The sequence below is a fragment of the Anomaloglossus baeobatrachus genome, chromosome 4 (genome assembly GCF_048569485.1).
Source record: "Anomaloglossus baeobatrachus isolate aAnoBae1 chromosome 4, aAnoBae1.hap1, whole genome shotgun sequence".
NCBI classification, from domain to species: Eukaryota; Metazoa; Chordata; class Amphibia; order Anura; family Aromobatidae; genus Anomaloglossus; species Anomaloglossus baeobatrachus.
In genome coordinates, this window is record NC_134356.1 from 525,347,451 (window position 1) to 525,366,951 (window position 19,501).

Sequence of the window (19,501 nt, forward strand, 5' to 3'; positions counted from 1 at the left end):
CTGGACCCGGACTGCACCCAAACCTCAGTAGAAGTCCCTGCTTGGACACTTCGGGTCTCCGTCCACATACAGCCAGCCATATGAGGAGCACTTCCAGGGGAGGGATTGTGGAATTCTTTCATTATTTTTTGTACATACTACATCCAATAATGCTGTCTTTATCCCCAACACTGCAAGCGGCTCGCATTGGGCCGAGCACTGCACCCGAGCATATGGATGCTCGTTTGAGTGGTTAGCATACGTAAAGCACCAGAACTCCATAGTTGAACACTGATTTTTTTTTTAAAGTCTGGTAAAACTATGTAACCTTAAAATTTGGGTCCGCTCATCTCTAGTAGCTATCATTGTAATCTTGTCTGTGATGATAATGAGACTATAAAAAAGTCTCCTATAAAAAAAAAAACCCAAAAAGTATACGTTTAGAAAAGCCCCAGTGGCACTGTGAAACATTGCAAGATTTCTATATTTTTTAATGTAGATTTTTTTTAAATACAATTTTTTCAGACACTCAGCTGTGATAGTCACTGGGCCTAAACAGGTTTCAGGTCACAACTCCTAAAAATCAGAAATAATGAACTATAATTTAACATTCCTTTTATAATGGTGTTACCTGATTTATATAACACCTCATAAATTAGAAATATTGTTTGCCTAATTCCCACAATGAAACAGTAATATACAGTATCAGCATTACCTATACCAGAAAATGAAACCCGAAGCACCACGTGTCCTGGTGTATGACAGAGGGGACATTGCCGGAAGGGCCATACAAAGCTTTTCTGGCTCCAATAACAGTAAGTTACGCAGTTTTAACAGATTTCATTGATCTTCGCCCTTCAGGGTGTAACAGAATAATATATAATATATCTCATTTCAATGCTTCTCATGAACAGTTTTCCACAAACCAGAATATTATTATTCTCTGAAAGTATATAGTCCTCTTCCAGGACAGAACGGATGATAGCTAGGAGGAACACGCTGACAAGTACATGATTCTTAATGGCAGCTCTACCATGTAAAAACCTGATACCTTGGCACATCAAGTAATGTCACCAAGATCACGTCATTCCATACACTTCATCATGTCATCCTAGATAACAAGACGATATATTACAAATTCTGCAAGATAGTCCACATAATGGGGCTCTATAATAGGAGGCATTCACCTGGCTACAAAAAGGAAAAAAACATGCGTTGTCCAGAGCGGATCTTGTGTACGCAGAAGGACATCATAGTTTCTTGAAAAATGTCTCTCGATTTCCAGAAGACTCCCGCAATGTGGTATCCATCTCATACAAGGTTATTCTTCATGTACACATTAATGCTCGGAGTTTGTATAGAAGCAAATATTCCTATGTATCCATATTATAGAGCCATAGTGCGTTTGGGGTCAGTCTGAAAAGATGGATACCACTGGGGGGGTGGGGGGACATAAAAAGGAGCCTGAACTCCTTTGTTTCTTTGCACTCTCAGAATTTCTATCCGAATTTTGTTTTTCAGGGATTCTCACTGAAGAACTGATAGAAACGCCAAAACACAATGTGAATGGCTCCTTATGCCAGCAGCTACCTCGCCTGACTCCATGCACACAAGCGCCATGCTCCCGGGCTCCCTATGAGAAAGCCATTGGCAGACATCTCTGGCAGTGTCTTACCTCTTAGGCCATGTGCACACGTTGAGTATTTTTGATCTTTTACTTCAGTATTTGAAGCCAAAACCAGGAGTGGAACAATCAGAGGAAAAGTATAAAAGAGACACGTCACCACTTCAGGATTTTCCATCTATTCCTGGTTTTGGCTACATATACTGAGATAAAAAAAACTCACTATATACTCAACGTGTGACCGTGGTCTTAGGGTACTGTCACACTTTAGCGACGCAGCAGCGATTCCACCAGCGATCTGACCTGGTCAGGATCGCTGCTGCGTCGCTACATGGTCACTGGTAAGCTGTCAAACAGGCAGATCTCACCAGCGACCAGCCAGCAGCGACGTGCAAGCGACGCTGCGCTTGCACGGAGCCGGCGTCTGGAAGCTGCGGACACTGGTAACTAAGGTAAACATCGGGTATGGTTACCCGATGTTTACCTTAGTTACCAGCGCACACTGCTTAGCTTAGCGTGTGCAGGGAGCAGGAGCCGGCACTGGCAGCGTGAGAGCTGCGGAGGCTGGTAACGAAGGTAAATATCGGGTAACCACCTTGGTTACCCGATGTTTACCTTGGTTACAGCTTACCGCAGGCTGTCAGACGCCGGCTCCTGCTCCCTTCACATTCAGGATTGTTGCTCTCTCGCTGTCACACGCAGCGATGTGTGCTTATCAGCGGAAGAGCAACAATAAAAAAACGAACCAGGGCTGTGTGTAACGAGCAGCGATCTCACAGCAGGGGCCAGATCACTGCTCAGTGTCACACACAGCGAGATCGCTAATGAGGTCACAAAAAACGTGACTCAGCAGCGATCCCAGTAGCGATCTCGCTGTGTGTGAAGTACCCTTTAAAGAATAAAAGGATTGGCTTTGCCAGGTCTTTATCTCCCAGGAAAGTTGGGGCCTCCATACTAATCACATTCAAATTCGTCAATATCTGTCCAATGTGTTTGGGGTCTTTTAAGACCAGAACAATATAATTGAAAGCAGAGCCATATCTATTTAAAGAGAATCTGTCACCAGGTTTTTGCTCCCCAATCTGAGCACAGCATAATGCAGAGACCCTGATTCTAGCGAGGTGTCACTTACTGAGCTGTTTGCTGTTATTTTGATAAAATCAGTGATTTCTCTGCTGTAGATCTAGCAGTTAGGCTGGACTCACACGAGCCTATAACTCGTATGAGTATCAGAATGCATCACCCGGCGCGGCTGGCTTCTCTGCTGACAGGAGCAGGTCAGCTGCATGTATTTCTATGCGGCTGACATGCTCCTGTCCAGAAAGTGTGCAGCTGCACCGAGTGATGCGTTCCGATACTCATGCGAGTTATACGCTCATGTGAGGGCACCCTTATACAGAGCTCATGAATATGGTGGACTACCTGGCCGCCCGTCAAGTAGTCCTCTAATGATAATCTACTGTTGATTAAACAGTGATTTTATCAAAACTACACTAAGCAGCTCAGTAAGTGACACATCGCTGGGATCAGGATCTCTGCCCCTACGTTATGCTGCACTCAGATTAGGGGGCAAATACTGGAGACAGATTCCCTTTAACACTACAGAATAGCATCATCAAATTAAGCCTATTAACTATATTGGGTTCTGACAGGTTTTGGTAATTGAGTCAGCAAATTAGCTAGACAGAAAAGTGCAGGGCATTTTTAGCTCTGATTGATAATAATGGAGGAATGACCAGCACAGATGTGAAAAGGGCAATATAGACACCATCAGGATTGGAGAAACATTTACAGGAGCCTGTATTCTGGTAAAGGACAGGGCACCTTCACAGTCCCTGTACAATCCATTGACAACGTATCTTCTGCTGTAAACATCAGCCGACAAGTCCCACAGGGACCTACAAAGTGGCAGGATCTAAGATTAAACTCGCTGGAGATCCGCCGTGTTATTGTGATCAGTTCTGCCTGTGAAAAGGGCCATTTGGAAAATAAGAGATTTCCTTATATTACACTTTCCTAATATAATCAATATCTTAATCATCTCAATGGGAACTTCACCTCAACAAGAGACATGATTAGGCTGCTTTCACACATCCGGTTTGAGCCGTGCGGCTCAATCCAGCTGTGAAACTTATGCAACGGATGCGGTGAAAACACCGCATCCTTTGCATACGTTTTTGACATGCGGCCCGTCCGGTTTTTGCCGCTTGCGGCATGCTACTGAGCATGCGCAGTGGCAAAAACCGCATGCGGCGGCCGGATGCGGTTTTTGCCGCATCGCGCCACATCCGGCATCCATAGGGATGCATTGGGAAAAGCGCCGCATCGGCCGCACAAAAAAACATGCCAGGCAACGTTCCATCCGGCCGCCGCATCGGCTAAATCTGCCACATGCGGCAAAAAACGGACGGAACGCAAGGCCATGCGGCACAATGCGGCACTAATTAAAGTCTATGCAGGAAAAACGCAACCGGCAGCAAAAAAAAAACGGTTGCGTTTTTCCTGCAAAGTGCCGGATTGTGCCGCACAGGAAAAAAACGGAGGTGTGAAAGCAGCCTTAGATGCAGAAACCCAAGCAATCATCCAAATATTAAAAAAAAAAAAAAAACAACATCTTTAATCTGGTCACTGCTTGTATTGTTCTTCATTTTTCCTCATAATGAACAGAGATGGTATGATCGCCCTTTTAGCAAATACAGACAAGCCGTGGAGATCAGCTGCAACACGCACGTGGAATTCCCAAGATATTCTATACTTTGCATTATAGAGAGAATATGGCATACTTCACATTCTAGGGTCCGGCCCTCCGTGTACAGCTGCACTTCATGCTTCACACAATAACATTACAGATGTCGACATCTTCAGTCAGATTTCTTTTCATCATGTACTCAACTATTGATCGAGGTCCAACCAAATCGGATATCAGCCACATCATCCGAATACTTTGCTCTGTGTATGGGCAAAAATGAGTACGTTCGACTTGCCACAGAAAAAGTGGTAGGAGTTGGCGGACATTGCTGCCATCTGAGTACCCGATTTTAAAAAGGGGTTTACCAGGGGCTTGGTTATGTAAAAAATAACAAACTTAGTGATTCTCACCTACCGAAAAACTACCCGGATCCAGCACAGGGCGCTCCATAGTCTGCGCTGATACAGGAAGAGGAGACGTCAGCCATCTACCATCAGCAGGACCGCTGTAGTGGTCAGGTGCAGTGGCTCATCCGATGATTTCGCTCAATCTACCTGACCACTGCAGCCAAACAACGGCCGAAGCAGGTCCTGCTTCTGTTGGATGATTGACGTCTCTTCTTCCTGTATCACCACCACAGATTACCCTGCGCTGGATACAGGTGGCTGATGCTAGGTAGGGGCGGACACATATATCATTTGTGCAACTTGTGCAGCCGCACAGGGGCCCAAGAGGTTGGGGGGCCCATTTCTACCTCCAAAACAGGTGGAATTATGTGCTTTGATGGGTTATTGGACCGAAAAGGGCCTAAATACTGTTTTTGTGCAGGGGCCCTTTTCTGTCTGTGTCCGTCAGTGATGGTAGGTGTCAATTAGTAGTTTTGTCTGGACTTTTCAAGTATCTTCCTGCTTTTTCCATACTTATTAGCAATCTCTCAAGAAAATAGATTTAGTACTAACGTGAGTCTTTGAAACATCAGGCCATCATACAACCGTCTGTACTCTGTGCCCCAGTGACAGGTGGTATATGACTAAGTTTTAAAGGGAACTAATCACCAGGATTTTCGTATATAACCTAAACCCAGTGCTATACTGGCACTATCAGGCTGATTCTCTACATACCTGTAGTGGTCAGCTCAGATGTTTAGGCTTTCAAATCCAACAAAGTAAAGTTTATAACATTAGCTGCTTGTTGAGTGACAGCAGCTGAGGATCAGATAATATATTCATAGTTATCTCCTCCCCCTGTTACAATTAGCATAAGTATTATACAAATGATTCACTTTGTCTCTTGCAAGGACCTGTGTGAGGTCATAATCATGTGACCAGAAGGGGTGGGGCCTCAGCCAACAAAGCTGATACCAGCTGGTCACATGGGTATGACCCCACAGGTCCTGCACGAAACAAAGTGAATAGTTTGTATAATACTTATGCTAATTGTAACAGGGGGAGGGGATAACTATGAATATATTATCTGATCCTCAGCTGCTGTCACTCAACAAGAAGCTACGGTAATTTTATAAACTTTACTTTGTTGGATTTGAAAGCCTAAACATCCGAGCTGACCACTACAGGTATGTATAGAATCAGCCTGATAGTGCCAGTATAGCAGTGTATGTATAGAATCATCCTGATAGTGCCAGTATAGCACTGGCTTTAGCTTATATATGAAAATCCTGGTGATTGGTTCCCTTTAAAGAAACAAGGAACCTGTGTCACCTATATTTCATTCTTAGTAGAGAGAGAAGTGATCACAGGAGATATGGGTTTTAGTTCACCGATAACAGTTTTATGACTACAGGGCAAGGATACGGCCGTTTGCACACATTACACACGCACCTTGCACATTTACGTGTGTGTGTAATAGGATTTAGTCATAGGATGTTATAGATACTTTGTTGGTAAATGCCCAGGTGGTGACAGGTAACATGAATCTCCTATGATCACCTCCAAGTGTCCAATGAACTCTGACCTATAGACAAGTGGTTGACCAACCCAGATGTTACTGCCAGATCCCAGCATTTTAGCTCATTTAGTATTAATGTCTTTCAGGATTAGACTGAAAATAAAGCTCAATGATATATACAATATTTCCAGGATGAATAATCAAGTAAAATGGAAAAAGTTAATTTATTTCTTCTTCTGTTTTTGAAGGGAAGTTGCTCCAGATTGATTTGCTCCTCAGTTCGGGGACGTGGAGCTGCTCTCTGATCATTATTAGAAGCAGATTTTGCCCACACCCTTAGACATCAAAGTCTGAACTGCAAAACAGGTTGACAGCAAGTACAGGCATGAGGTTCATTTCAATGGACACGAGGTCTTTCATGTAGAAAAACAGACAAAAACAAAACAGGCCTTTTCCAAAATGAACCAACAAATGGTATGTGTGTGCAGCTGGCAGCTTCATTCAGCCAATATTGGCATACGCAGTGATATTAGAGCTCCATTTTGGCACCAGTTTTGTTGGAGGTGGACAATATTTTGCCAAGTAGAAAGGCTTGAGATGGGTTATAATAATAAAACTAAACCTTGTATAAAACCAAACACTTTGATGTTCTGTAGAGTCAGAAAATGGTAAAATTTGCCGCTTTCAGGGGGATTATCTCCCCCACTATAGGTTGACCACTAAAAGTGTTACATGGTCTTCTGTTCCACTGTTCTCTAGAAGAAACATTCTAGCTTCTATATTAGGTAATTGTATAAAGCTATAGAGCTTATTTCTTTGTCTTCCTTGCTTTTGCTATCAGATACTAAACATGTTTATTGCACTAGGAGCAGAATACAGGCTGCCATAAAGTTGTCCACCGCAAGATGTTGGCAGGCCTTCTACTTGGAAAGCTTTCAGTTTTGTTGACTCCGTGCTCAAGTGTTCACATTTGTTTCAATGGGTAGAGACTTGTGATGGGCGAGCATTAAAATGCTTGGGTGCTCCTTCCTTAAAGGAGTATTCTCATCTCCAAGATCCTATCCCAATATGTTGTTGGCATTATATTATTATTATTAATAATAATAATAAAAAATAATAATATTAGCAAATACTTCCAATTAGAAATGTAGTAAAGTCCTCCTGATTCACTATATGTCTCTTACGTTCAGACCTTAAAGGCCGCTTTACACGCTGCAATATCGTTACCGATATCGCTAGCGTGCGTGCCTGCCCCCATCGGTTGTGCGGCACGGGCAAATCGCTGCCCGTGGTGCACAACATCGCTAGGACCCGTCACACTACCTGCCTAGCAACGTCGCTGTGACCGGCGAACCGCCTCCTTTCTAAGGGGGCGGGTCGTGCGGCTTCACAGCGACATCACACGGCAGCCGTCCAATAGAAGTGGAGGGGCGGAGATGAGCGGGACGTAACATCCCGCCCACCTTCTTCCTTCCGCATTGCCGGTGGAGGCAGGTAAGGAGATGTTTGTCGCTTCTGCCGTGTCACACATAGCGATGAACGACGAACAACCTCGTTACTCACCTGACAACGATATTTGGTGTTTGGACGACCTCTCCAACACCAACAATTTTTACCACTTTTGCGATCGTTGTAGGTCGCTTGTATGTGTTACACACTGCGATTTCACTAACGACGTCGGATGTGCGTCACAAACACCGTGACCACGACAATAAATCGTTAGCGATATCGCAGCGTCTAAAGCCCCCTTATGTCTCTATGGCTACTAACCACACATATAGTTACAGTTAGCTGCTCGTAGTCATAACCATGGATACCTAAGGTCCTGCAATGCCCTGCACATGAGGTAAGTGACATAGTGAATCAGAAGAACTATACTGCATTTCTAATTGGAGGTATTTGCTAATATTATTATTATTACACCTACTACATATTGGGATAGAGTCTTGGAGATTGGAATACCCCTATAAGTCGAGCAGGTGAGATGCTCTGAAAAGGCTCAACTGGAGTAATGAGTATAATAGAAGTCAATGATTGGGCACTTTACCCACATGCAGCCAGCTATAAAGAGAGCATTTCCATGGGAGGGCGTTTTTTTTGGCACACTACATCTGAAAACATTGTTTTAGCCCCCAGTGAGAGCAAGTTGGAGACTGCAAGTGGCTCTCCCTAGGGTGCCTGCGCACATCATGCAGTGAAGCGAGGCTGTGCTTTGTGTTCATTGTTTCACAGATAACACATTCGAGCACCCGTGATACTCGGCCGAGCACCGCGAGTACCTGAGCATCCCGATGCTTGATCGAGTATCGAGCAGTGGTGAGCAGGATCGCCCAACTTTAATAGAGACCCCTCTGGCAGCTACTTACCACATGCTGAAACAAAGGATTAGGCATATTTATAGCCAACATGCTTGGTCCATATTTCCCTTGCAAGCTGCCATCAGTGAAAAGTTGGCAGAACCCCATACATGAAATTATTAGCTGATGTCTCTTTCATGTGCTTGGCCTTAATATACAAATGTATGTTCACCACCAGTTCATCAAAGCTGACGGATGTTATTCGTTGCATAAAGAACATAAACCAGTCTACAATTCCAATTTATAATGACAGTTATAAAAAGTATAAAACTTTGACAAATAGTCAACCAAGTGATAAATTGGAGGAGCAGAGAAATTGGCAACAATTCACGTAAGTATCCAATTATAGGCAGTGAGCATTACATTGACTTCTGCTACATGTGATAACCTTGGAAAAACAGAGATCCCTGCAAATACATAAATAATGGGGTAATAACGATTACAATAGTCCCTGTGGAAAATATTAAATCTTAAGAAATATTGCCGTGTATGTTGGGCTTAAGATGTCCTGCTGCTTCTTACAACACTCAAGGGGCCAATCAGTAATAATGAAGGTGAATATTCAGGGTTATTAGATATTTAGCACAGAGGTTACATTATACTGTACGTCTACTCTCCGGTATATAGAGTAGATAATTACAGCGATAATAGAATGACAGCCAGGAAATAAATAAGTTACTCTATTTACTAACTTAAAAAGCATCTTGGAATGATATCCAGCTAGTCATACAGAGAAAATCAAGGGTGAAACTGACGTGACAGGGCCCATTACCACTGAATTTCCTGTATACAACGTCACGATACACTGTCAGCAGTTGCAGAGGTGATTCATTGCTCTGACTTGTGCTTTGAGGATAGTAAGGACCTTTACAAATATAGTAAAGAGCTTTTTACACACAGACACACACACACATACACACACACAAAGCTTACACACACACACAGTAAATTGAGCTTTTTACACACACGCAGTAAAGAGCTTTTTACACACACACACACACACACACAGTCACAGTAAAGAGCTTTTTACACACACACACAAACAAATATAGACTTTAAAAGTCCTCAGCTGTCAATTGCTTTTACACACACACACACACACACACACACAGAGTAAAGAGCTTTTTACACAGACACACACACACAAAGAGCTTACTTACACACACACACACACAAATATAGTAAAGAGCTTTTTACACACAGACACACACACACATACACACACACACAAAGCTTACACACACACAGTAAATTGAGCTTTTTACACACACGCAGTAAAGAGCTTTTTACACACACACACACACACACACACACACACACAGTAAAGAGCTTTTTACACACACACACACACACACACACACACACACACACACACACACACACACACACACACACAAATATAGACTTTAAAAGTCCTCAGCTGTCAATTGCTTTTACACACACACACACACACACACACACACACACACAGAGTAAAGAACTTTTTACACACAGACACACACACAAATATAGACTTTAGAAGTCCTTAGCTGTCAATTGCTTTTACACACACACACACACACACACACACACAGAGTAAAGAGCTTTTTACACACACACACACACACACACACACACACACACACAAATTTAGACTTTAGAAGTCCTCAGCTGTCAATTGCTTTAATAGTGATATTTGTTTCTGGGTAAGCTGATTGACTACCAGAATGGCTACGACTACAACAGGGTGGTTGGACTGGTTGTCACTCCGATATCCCAGTAAAAGCAGTCAACATAAAAATGAGGCATCTTCAATAGTGAGTTTTTGGAAACACTCTCTTTTAATCACTATTATTTAGGCATATATATATATATATATATATATATATATATATATATATAATATATATTTATTTCTGTTAAGGTCATACAAGATCTCGTAGACAATATAAATCACTTTGCTGTGTTTCTCATCATATGTCATTCTTTTTATTCCACACTGAGCAATAATCAGATGTACAATTATAAAGAAACAGATTAAAATGTTTCCTTATAAGCAATATTATTATTTGTCACATTAATAACATCCTTATTAATTTATTTTACTGTCACAGTAATGCAGCCAGGATCCTAGTGTGGCTTTTGTGGTTACAGGCTGATTTAGTAAAAAGTTCTTTGAGCAGTTGCCAAACTAATCCTGTCAGCTAAAGATGAACAAGGGTTAATGTGGCCGCTCCATCAGTAGGGGGCAGTGAGGTCTGGCTGCTCTTATCATCCCTTACAACAACATAGAGAAAGGTCACCAGACCAGAGGCAATCTCTCACTCCATTACTGTAAACAGGTACCTGATCCCTGCTGCATGGAAGGAGCTGCTCAAAGTCACCTAAAAACAGCAGAATACTTGTACTTTTAGCAGATCCAGTTTACAGTGTGTTGAGGTCACAGAAAGGTGACGGACTATAATGGCAGAGCTTGGGATTTCTGGCTCCATACAACATGCAGAGTACTTTATGATACAATACTCAAGTTTCTGAGTGGTCTTCAGTTAACATATTCTAAAGTATGTCTATTCTGAAAAACCAAGTGACAACATATAACTATTCATACAGATAATTGATGTTGCAATAACGTGATAGAGGGATATTTGATTTCTTTGCAACTCTTGTTTTAGGTAACAGACTCTCAAACACAGCGCACACAATTGTGATTGCATTATAATATATAATATATAATATACACACACACACTTATTATTATATATGTGCACACCTGAAATCAACCACTGAATGTACAATGTTTCACTACAATGTAGTATAAGAAATTATCACATCCAGAATACATAACTGAATTACCAATAATACAAAGGATTATAGTGGAAGGTGTCAGCCCATCAGGCTCAATGCTTATTAATGTGGGGGGTTAATATTTGTGGTACAGATCAATATAACTGTTAGCCTATAGGCAGCCTATAGTGTAGTAACTAGTGAAGTGAATATGGAGCGCACTGTATCACTAATTCTTTACAGAAAGATACAAACTAATGTAACACATTTCTGTTTATAAAACAAATAGAAAATAGAGAAATAAACAAGGCAGTTAGTAACAGAAGATGAGGCTGACAGAGCTGTACAGCACCCAGCAGACACCCCCTGGAGACAGAGCTGTACAGCACCCAGCAGAGACCCCCTGGAGACAGAGCTGTACAGCACCCAGCAGGCATCCCCTGGAGACAGAGCTGTACAGCACCCAGCAGGCATCCCCTGGAGACAGAGCTGTACAGCACCCAGCAGACACCCCCTGGAGACAGAGCTGTACAGCACCCAGCAGGCACCCCCTGGAGATAGAGCTGTACAGCACCCAGCAGACACCCCCTGGAGACAGAGCTGTACAGCACCCAGCAGAGACCCCCTGGAGACAGAGCTGTACAGCACCCAGCAGACACCCCCTGGAGACAGAGCTGTACAGCAGCCAGCAGACACCCCCTGGAGACAGAGCTGTACAGCACCCAGCAGACACCCCCTGGAGACAGAGCTGTACAGCACCCAGCAGAGACCCCCTGGAGACAGAGCTGTACAGCACCCAGCAGACACCCCCTGGAGACAGAGCTGTACAGCACCCAGCAGAGACCCCCTGGAGACAGAGCTGTACAGCACCCAGCAGACACCCCCTGGAGACAGAGCTGTACAGCACCCAGCAGAGACCCCCTGGAGACAGAGCTGTACAGCACCCAGCAGAGACCCCCTGGAGACAGAGCTGTACAGCACCCAGCAGAGACCCCCTGGAGACAGAGCTGTACAGCACCCAGCAGGCACCCCTGGAGACAGAGCTGTACAGCACCCAGCAGAGACCCCTGGAGACAGAGCTGTACAGCACCCAGCAGGCACCCCCTGGAGACAGAGCTGTACAGCACCCAGCAGGCACCCCTGGAGACAGAGCTGTACAGCACCCAGCAGACACCCCCTGGAGACAGAGCTGTACAGCACCCAGCAGGCACCCCTAGAGACAGAGCTGTACAGCACCCAGCAGACACCCCCTGGAGACAGAACTGTACAGCACCCAGCAGGCACCCCTAGAGACAGAGCTGTACAGCACCCAGCAGACACCCCCTGGAGACAGAGCTGTACAGCACCCAGCAGACACCCCCTGGAGACAGAGCTGTACAGCACCCAGCAGACACCCCTGGAGACAGAGCTGTACAGCACCCAGCAGACACCCCCTGGAGACAGAGCTGTACAGCACCCAGCAGGCACCCCTAGAGACAGAGCTGTACAGCACCCAGCAGACACCCCTGGAGACAGAGCTGTACAGCACCCAGCAGGCACCCCTAGAGACAGAGCTGTACAGCACCCAGCAGACACCCCTGGAGACAGCTGTACAGCACCCAGCAGGCACCCCTAGAGACAGAGCTGTACAGCACCCAGCAGACACCCCTGGAGACAGCTGTACAGCACCCAGCAGATACCCCTGGAAACAGAACTCTCCTCCTCCTTCAGAAGCTAGGGCTCCTCCATGCCTGGCTTAACCCATTACATGCTGCACTGCACTTACCATATTGCAAGGTGAGTCTAGGAATGGCTTCATCTGCAGATTGTACAATCAGGATGGTGGCCACAGTTTGTCCCAGGAGAAAGAGCCATGTCCAGGTCCCCATATCCAAGCCTGGCCGCCTCCCTGTGTAATATTCCAAGTGGTGTCTTGTTTTTCTTTCTTCTTTTCTCAGGTTTTGTAATCCAAGGTAGAGTGGGTCCGGAGCTCAGTACAGCGCTGGGTATTACTCTGTATACGGAGGGTACAAAAGTTTGCAGAGTTCTGAGTGTAGATCCCGCCCCGCTCTCCTGCTGGCCTCGGGCCTCCTCTCCTCGGGCCTCCTCCTCCTCTCCTCTCCTCCTCCTCTCCTCTCCTCCTCCTCCTTCTCACTGCTACTCACAGACCTGTCATAGAACAAGAGAAGAAAAAAAAGAAAGGGAGCTTTAAAAAACTCAGCAAAGTGATTGGGTAACAGACAGAGGTAAGGTTTCTTCTAGTACAGAAGACTGCAGTGCATAGTAGTAAAGTATGTCATCACTGCTGGTTAATAGAAGAGCAAAATATTACACATGTATCACCAATGTATTTAGGCTTTATTTTTTCTTAGGCTGCGGCTCCTTAGTGATCTGCATTAGGCTATGTGCGCACATACCCTTAGATTGCACAAAGTATTTTTTGTTTTATATGCATTAATATCTTCCAGGCTCGGATTGGCTCACAGGGGGACAATTGTGTGAATCCCCCCTTGGGACCCTGTGTGGAGTGGGCCCCATCTCATTGTATGGGCAAGAGTTGGCACAATACACTTGATTCACTATGTATAGACTTAGGTAGGATCTCATCATTCATTTAACATATTACCCAGTTTATTGCACCACTTTGCTTTTGGTTTTTGTATTTTATTTCACTGCTGGAGTGGTATGACTAATGTAAGTTCCTACCCCTAGTTATATTCGTACCACTCTGCCCCTTGCCCTTCCTGGTGCTAATCGGTCCCACTCCGCTATCTTGTGACCGCAGCTTCTGACTAGTCAGCGCTAACAGTTACAAGTAATGATGACCACACTGTAAAGTTCGGGGTCCGTACCGGACACCTAGTGTCCGTGCACGGACCCTGAACACAGAATTCTCAGGGAAGTCTGTGTTACTGTTTTGGTTCAGTCACCTAGATACAAATTTATAAAAGGAAGCAAAATTGGGATTAAAGCAGGGCAATTATTGCGGCTGTCTCACTGCTTCTGGGTCCACTCAGCACATCTCTTGAATATTCACTGCTTCCCTTGCCTACACTCTGTGACAGCTTCTGTGATTGGTTGCGGTCAGACTGCATGCCCACCCTCTGTGCCGGCGTCTATGATTGGCTGCCCTCACACTAGCTGTCTGAGTCCCCAAAGTGGAGTTTAAAAATAAATAAATAATTGGAAAAAATTGCTTGCAGTCCCCCGTATTTTGATACCCAGCCAAGTTAAAGCAGACAGCTAGAGGCTGCAGCCCCCAGCTGTGTTCGTTATATTGGCTGTGTATCAAAATACAAGGGACCCCATGCACCTTTTTTCAATTATTTAAATACATTTTTTGAAAAAGCAAAGTGCGGTCCCTCTTAATTTTGATACCCAACCAAAATAAAGCAGACAGCTGGGGACTGGTATTCTAAGGTTGGGGAAACCCATGGTTATTGGGCCCTCCCCAGCCTAAAAATTACAGGTCACAGCTGCTTCAGAATTAGCACATCCATTAAATGCGTCAATCCTGGCACTTTACCAGGCTCATCCCAATTGCCCTGGTGCGGTGGCAATCGGGGTAATTTAAGGAGTTAATGACAGCTGTGATTTGTCAAAAAATCACAGCTGTCATCAAGCCCCAGGTTAATAATGGGGAGGGGTCTTTGATACCCCCCAATACTAATCATGTAAGTAAAAAGAGATAAACACAAAACACAGCAATATATTTCTGCACAAAAATCTGCATCTGGCAGAAAAGTGCATTAAAACCGAATCACATTTTTGGTACGTTTTTCTGCCAGGAGATGCGGATTTTCTGCAACTAAAAACTCAAAGCGCGCACATAGCCTAAGCCAGTAATCTGGTATTGAGTTCATCGAGTTTACCACAGGTGAGTTTTTTTTAGTTCCGCTAAGGTCACAGCTAGGGTACCATGGGAACAGACAGTTGAGACCTCAGATGAACTCACTGATGTCACTGTCCACAGCTGTGGCTCCGTCAAGGTGTCTCTCTGGCGACAGTGATCGGTCACGTATTCTAATGTGACAACACACGGCAACCTCAGATGTAGCAGAACCGGGATTGTTGTGGGACATCATGGTGTGGATTACGCTGGACTTGTATTGGTATTTTTTTTTTAAAAGGATTTTTCTCTGTGTTTTGTGTTTATTTCTTTTTACTTACACTATTAGTAATAAGGGGGTGGTCTAATAGACCGCTCCTCATTACTAATCTTGGAATTGATGACAGCTGCGATTCTTTGACAAAACACAACTTTCATTAACCCCTTATATTACTCCGATACCACCATTCAAGGGCAATTGGGTAGAGCCAGATAAGCGCCAGGATTGGTACATCTAATGGATGCTCCAATTTTGGGGTGGCTGCGGGCTGCTATTTTTAGGCTGGGAGGGCCCAATAACCATGGGTCTTACCAGCCTCAAAATACCAGTCCACAGCTGTCTTCTTTATGTTGGCTGGGTATCAAAATAGAGGGGGGATTGGAAGCCGGGTTTTTAAATTATTAATTTAAATAATTTAAGAAAAGCCACATGAGGTCCCTCGTATTTTGATACACAGCCAAGATAACGCACACAGCTGGGGGCTGCAGCCTCCTGCTGTCTGCTTTATCTGCACTGGGTATCAAAATATGTGGGACCCCATGTAGCTTTTTTTCCAATTATTTTTGCACTTCAACATTATAACACCTAATTTCTGGTCCCTTAGAGTTATATGGGGTTTGGCGTCTGTGATCAAGTTCGGGTTAAGTCTGGTCCATATTTTGTGATCTTAACTGAAACACAATCACACTAGGAATATTCAGAATAATTGTAGTAAGTACGGGGAAGGAAATCAATTGGCACTTGGAAAAATCTTTTTACACTTTTACAATAGCCGTTTTGCAGATGTATGCCATGATACTTACACATCCAGTGTTACGCACATCCATAGACATCTATTGTGCTCAGTTATGCCAGCCAAGCACATCAAGAACTTCCACTGCGCGTCTCATTAATCGTCTGTTCAAGGTGATATATAAATGGTCGCAATTGGCTGATCGTGTCTTAAATGTTTAATCACTACAATAAAATGGCTGCAGGATTTATTTTTATCATGCCATACTGCACTGCAAATCATTCCGCTATTATACAGGAGGGAATCTTCTGACCCCCTACTTGTCAGTGGGGCCTTGGGAAGTTGGAGAACTCCCATAAAGTTGTCAGAATTAAGATTAGCTATAGATTGCCAACTAATCGAGGGCATAATTCTGTCGAACCACTGGCCTATGCATCTATTTTATCTACAGCAGGGGCAAACATAGCATTGGTGCAGCCATCAGGGGCCCAAGAGGCAGGTAAGGGGGACACGTCTATCTCCAAAGCAGGTGGCATTGTGCAGTATGATGAGCTATTAATATGAGGGTCCATACGTTGCTTCTGCCCAGGGACCCTCTTCTGTCCGTGTCTGATTCTACAGTATATACCGCGTATATTTGATGTCTGGATCTATATCAATGTTATATGATGTGCTGAGTGTAATTGTACAGCAGAATTTAATAGGATGCAAATGATTCCTTGATGACATTGATCACAGTCTGATTTTGGCAGGCCAGACATTGCTGAGAACGAAAAAAAAAGACTTGTGTTTCCATATGGTAAACACCACACTTTAGGCCAGAGTCACACTTGCTCGTGTCTCGCGCGAGTGTCGCATCTCATCACCCGGCACGGGAGCATCTCAGCTGCATAGAAATACATGGAGTCGACCTGCTCCATGCCAGGTGATGCGATGCGAGACTCGCGCAAGTGTGACTCCAGCCTTAGTCTGAGTCTGACATTTGGTGTATATGACAAAAAAGCCCACTATACAGAAACACATCCATTCACCCACCAGTGTGTCATTTTGCGCCTTCCTTGTAGGTAATCTACATCATTATACCTTTTTTTGCTCTATTGCAATGGTGCCCAACCTTTCTTACCTTGAAGCCTCATTCACACATTCAGTATTTGGTCAGTTTTTTACCTCAGTATTTTTAAGCCAAAATCAGCAGTGGAACAAAGGACAAGAAGCGGGCACTACATCTGCAATTTTTCACCCACTCCTTGGTTTAGCTCACAAATACTGAGGTAAAACAGTGACCAAATAGTTAACGTGTCCTAAGAGCCACATTCAGCTCTAAAACTTGAGCGACATCCAGAGCCCCTCTCTGAATACTGACATACAACCCCCCCCCAGTATTGACACCCAGAGCTCCCTTATCAGTGTAATTTCAGCCAAAGATTCCTAACAATACTTTTTAGTGTTCGCGCACCTTGGCGTATAAGGCTATGTGCACACGCTGCGTTTTTTTGACGCTGCGTTTTTGTGCGTTTTTGGCCGCTAAAAACGCACAAAAACGCACCTGCGTCGAAAAAACGCGGCAAAAAACGCACGCGTTTTGCCGCGATTTGGTGCGTTTTTTTGCTGCGTTTTGCTGCGTTTTTGCTCACTGCGTCCTTATGCGTTTTTTATCAGTGAACAAAAAAAAAAAAGGTCTGATGTCATTTCCTTCTTCAATGTGTTCTTCATTCTCCACTAGTGTATGCAGAAGAGCAGACAGCTGCAGAACTACAAGGCTCAGCATCCTCGATCCAATAGTGTATGCAGGAGAGCAGACAGCAGCTGTCGAACTACAAGGCTCAGCATCCTCCATCCAATAGTGTATGCAGGAGAGCAGACAGCAGCTGTCGAACTACAAGGCTCAGCATCCTCCTTCCAGGACTGTATGCAGGATTTCTTTGCCCCCCCCCAAAAAAAAATGACGTGGGCTTCGCCATATTTTTGTATGCTAGCCGGGTACAGCAGGCAGGTACGGGCTGCCCCCAACCCCCAGCTGCCTATTTGTACCCGGCTGGGAACCAAAAATATAGGGAAGCCCTTTTTTTTTAAATTATTTCATGAATTTCATGAAATAATTTAAAAAAAAAATGACGTGGGCTTCGCCCCATTTTTGAGTCCAGCCGGGTACAACTAGGCAGCTGGGGATTGGAATCCACAGTGCAGGGTGCCCATGCTTTCTGGGCACCCCCGCTGTGAATTGCAGTCCCGCAGCCACCCCAGAAAATGGCGCTTTCATAGAAGCGCCATCTTCTGGCGCTGTATCCAACTCTTCCGGCTGCCCTGGTGACGGGTGGCTCGCCGGGTAATAATGGGGTTAGGGCTAGCTGCATATTATCAGCTGGCCCTAAGCCCGAAATTCATGGTGTCACGCCAATATTAGACATGGCCACCATGAATTTCTAGTAAAGATAAAAAAAAAAAACACAACACACAGAAAAATATGTTTATTAGAAATAAAACACAACACAATTAGTGACTCCATCTTTATTGAAATAAAGAAGCCCCCCTCCGCAGTAATCCTGGGTCAGGGTCCCGCGCCGTCCAATCCGGATCCAATATCATCTGATCGGTTTGCTGGAAGGCAAAGCGATCAGATGATGTGTCAGGTTCTAGGGGCTGAAGCACATCACACAGCAGCTGATTGTATAAACGGCTTTTATACAATCAGCTGATGCATCGGTGCAAAAAAAAATAAAATAATAATACTCACTTATGTGCTGATTACCGGCAGCTCCTGGAGCGATGGGGCGGGAGTCTGATCCCGTCCGATCGCTGCAGCAGCTGCCGGTAATCAGGGATGAAGTCTCCTGACGCATCCGCTGATACCGGCCGGGCGCCCGCGTCAGCCCGAGACTCGATCAGCTGATGCGTCAGGTGACTGCATCAGGTGATCCATCGCCAGGTCCTGCATCCATCAGGAAAGCTCCGGCCGTCTGCACACAGCCGGAGCGGGAGCGGCGATACCGTGAGAAGAGATGGGAGCGGGCATGGCACCGGGAGTCTGCAGACAGGTGAGTATAACTTTTTTTTTTTTTTTCTACTGTTAACTTTTGTTTTCGCAGCCGCTTCCACCTCCTGCCTGTACATGGCGCCGCACGGCAGCATACATGCACAGGACGGGAGGTGGACGCGGCGGTGACGGTACCGGGAGGATTCACGCTTCTGTATATACTGACAGAAGGAATCCTCTTCCTGTACACGTCACTTTACTACCCACCTCCTGCGTTTATAGCTGCGTTTTTGGTATTAGAAACGCACCAAAACGCAGCTATTTGCATTTCTCATTGCGTCTTTCAACATCACATTGAACTCAATGGATGAAAAGCGCAGTGAAAAACG

General features: G+C 44.7%; 1 protein-coding gene across 2 annotated transcripts in view; it reads right to left on the reverse strand.

Moving 5' to 3' along the window:
- SEMA4B (semaphorin 4B) overlaps positions 1 to 19,501 on the reverse strand; it is a 413,906-nt gene that overhangs the window by 69,907 nt on the left and 324,498 nt on the right. For both annotated transcript variants that reach the window (XM_075345909.1, XM_075345908.1), the window contains exon 3: positions 13,083 to 13,465. In XM_075345909.1, the coding sequence (XP_075202024.1) occupies positions 13,083 to 13,185 (103 nt within the window). In that variant the 5' untranslated portion in view covers positions 13,186 to 13,465. The remainder of the gene's footprint in view (positions 1 to 13,082; positions 13,466 to 19,501) is intronic.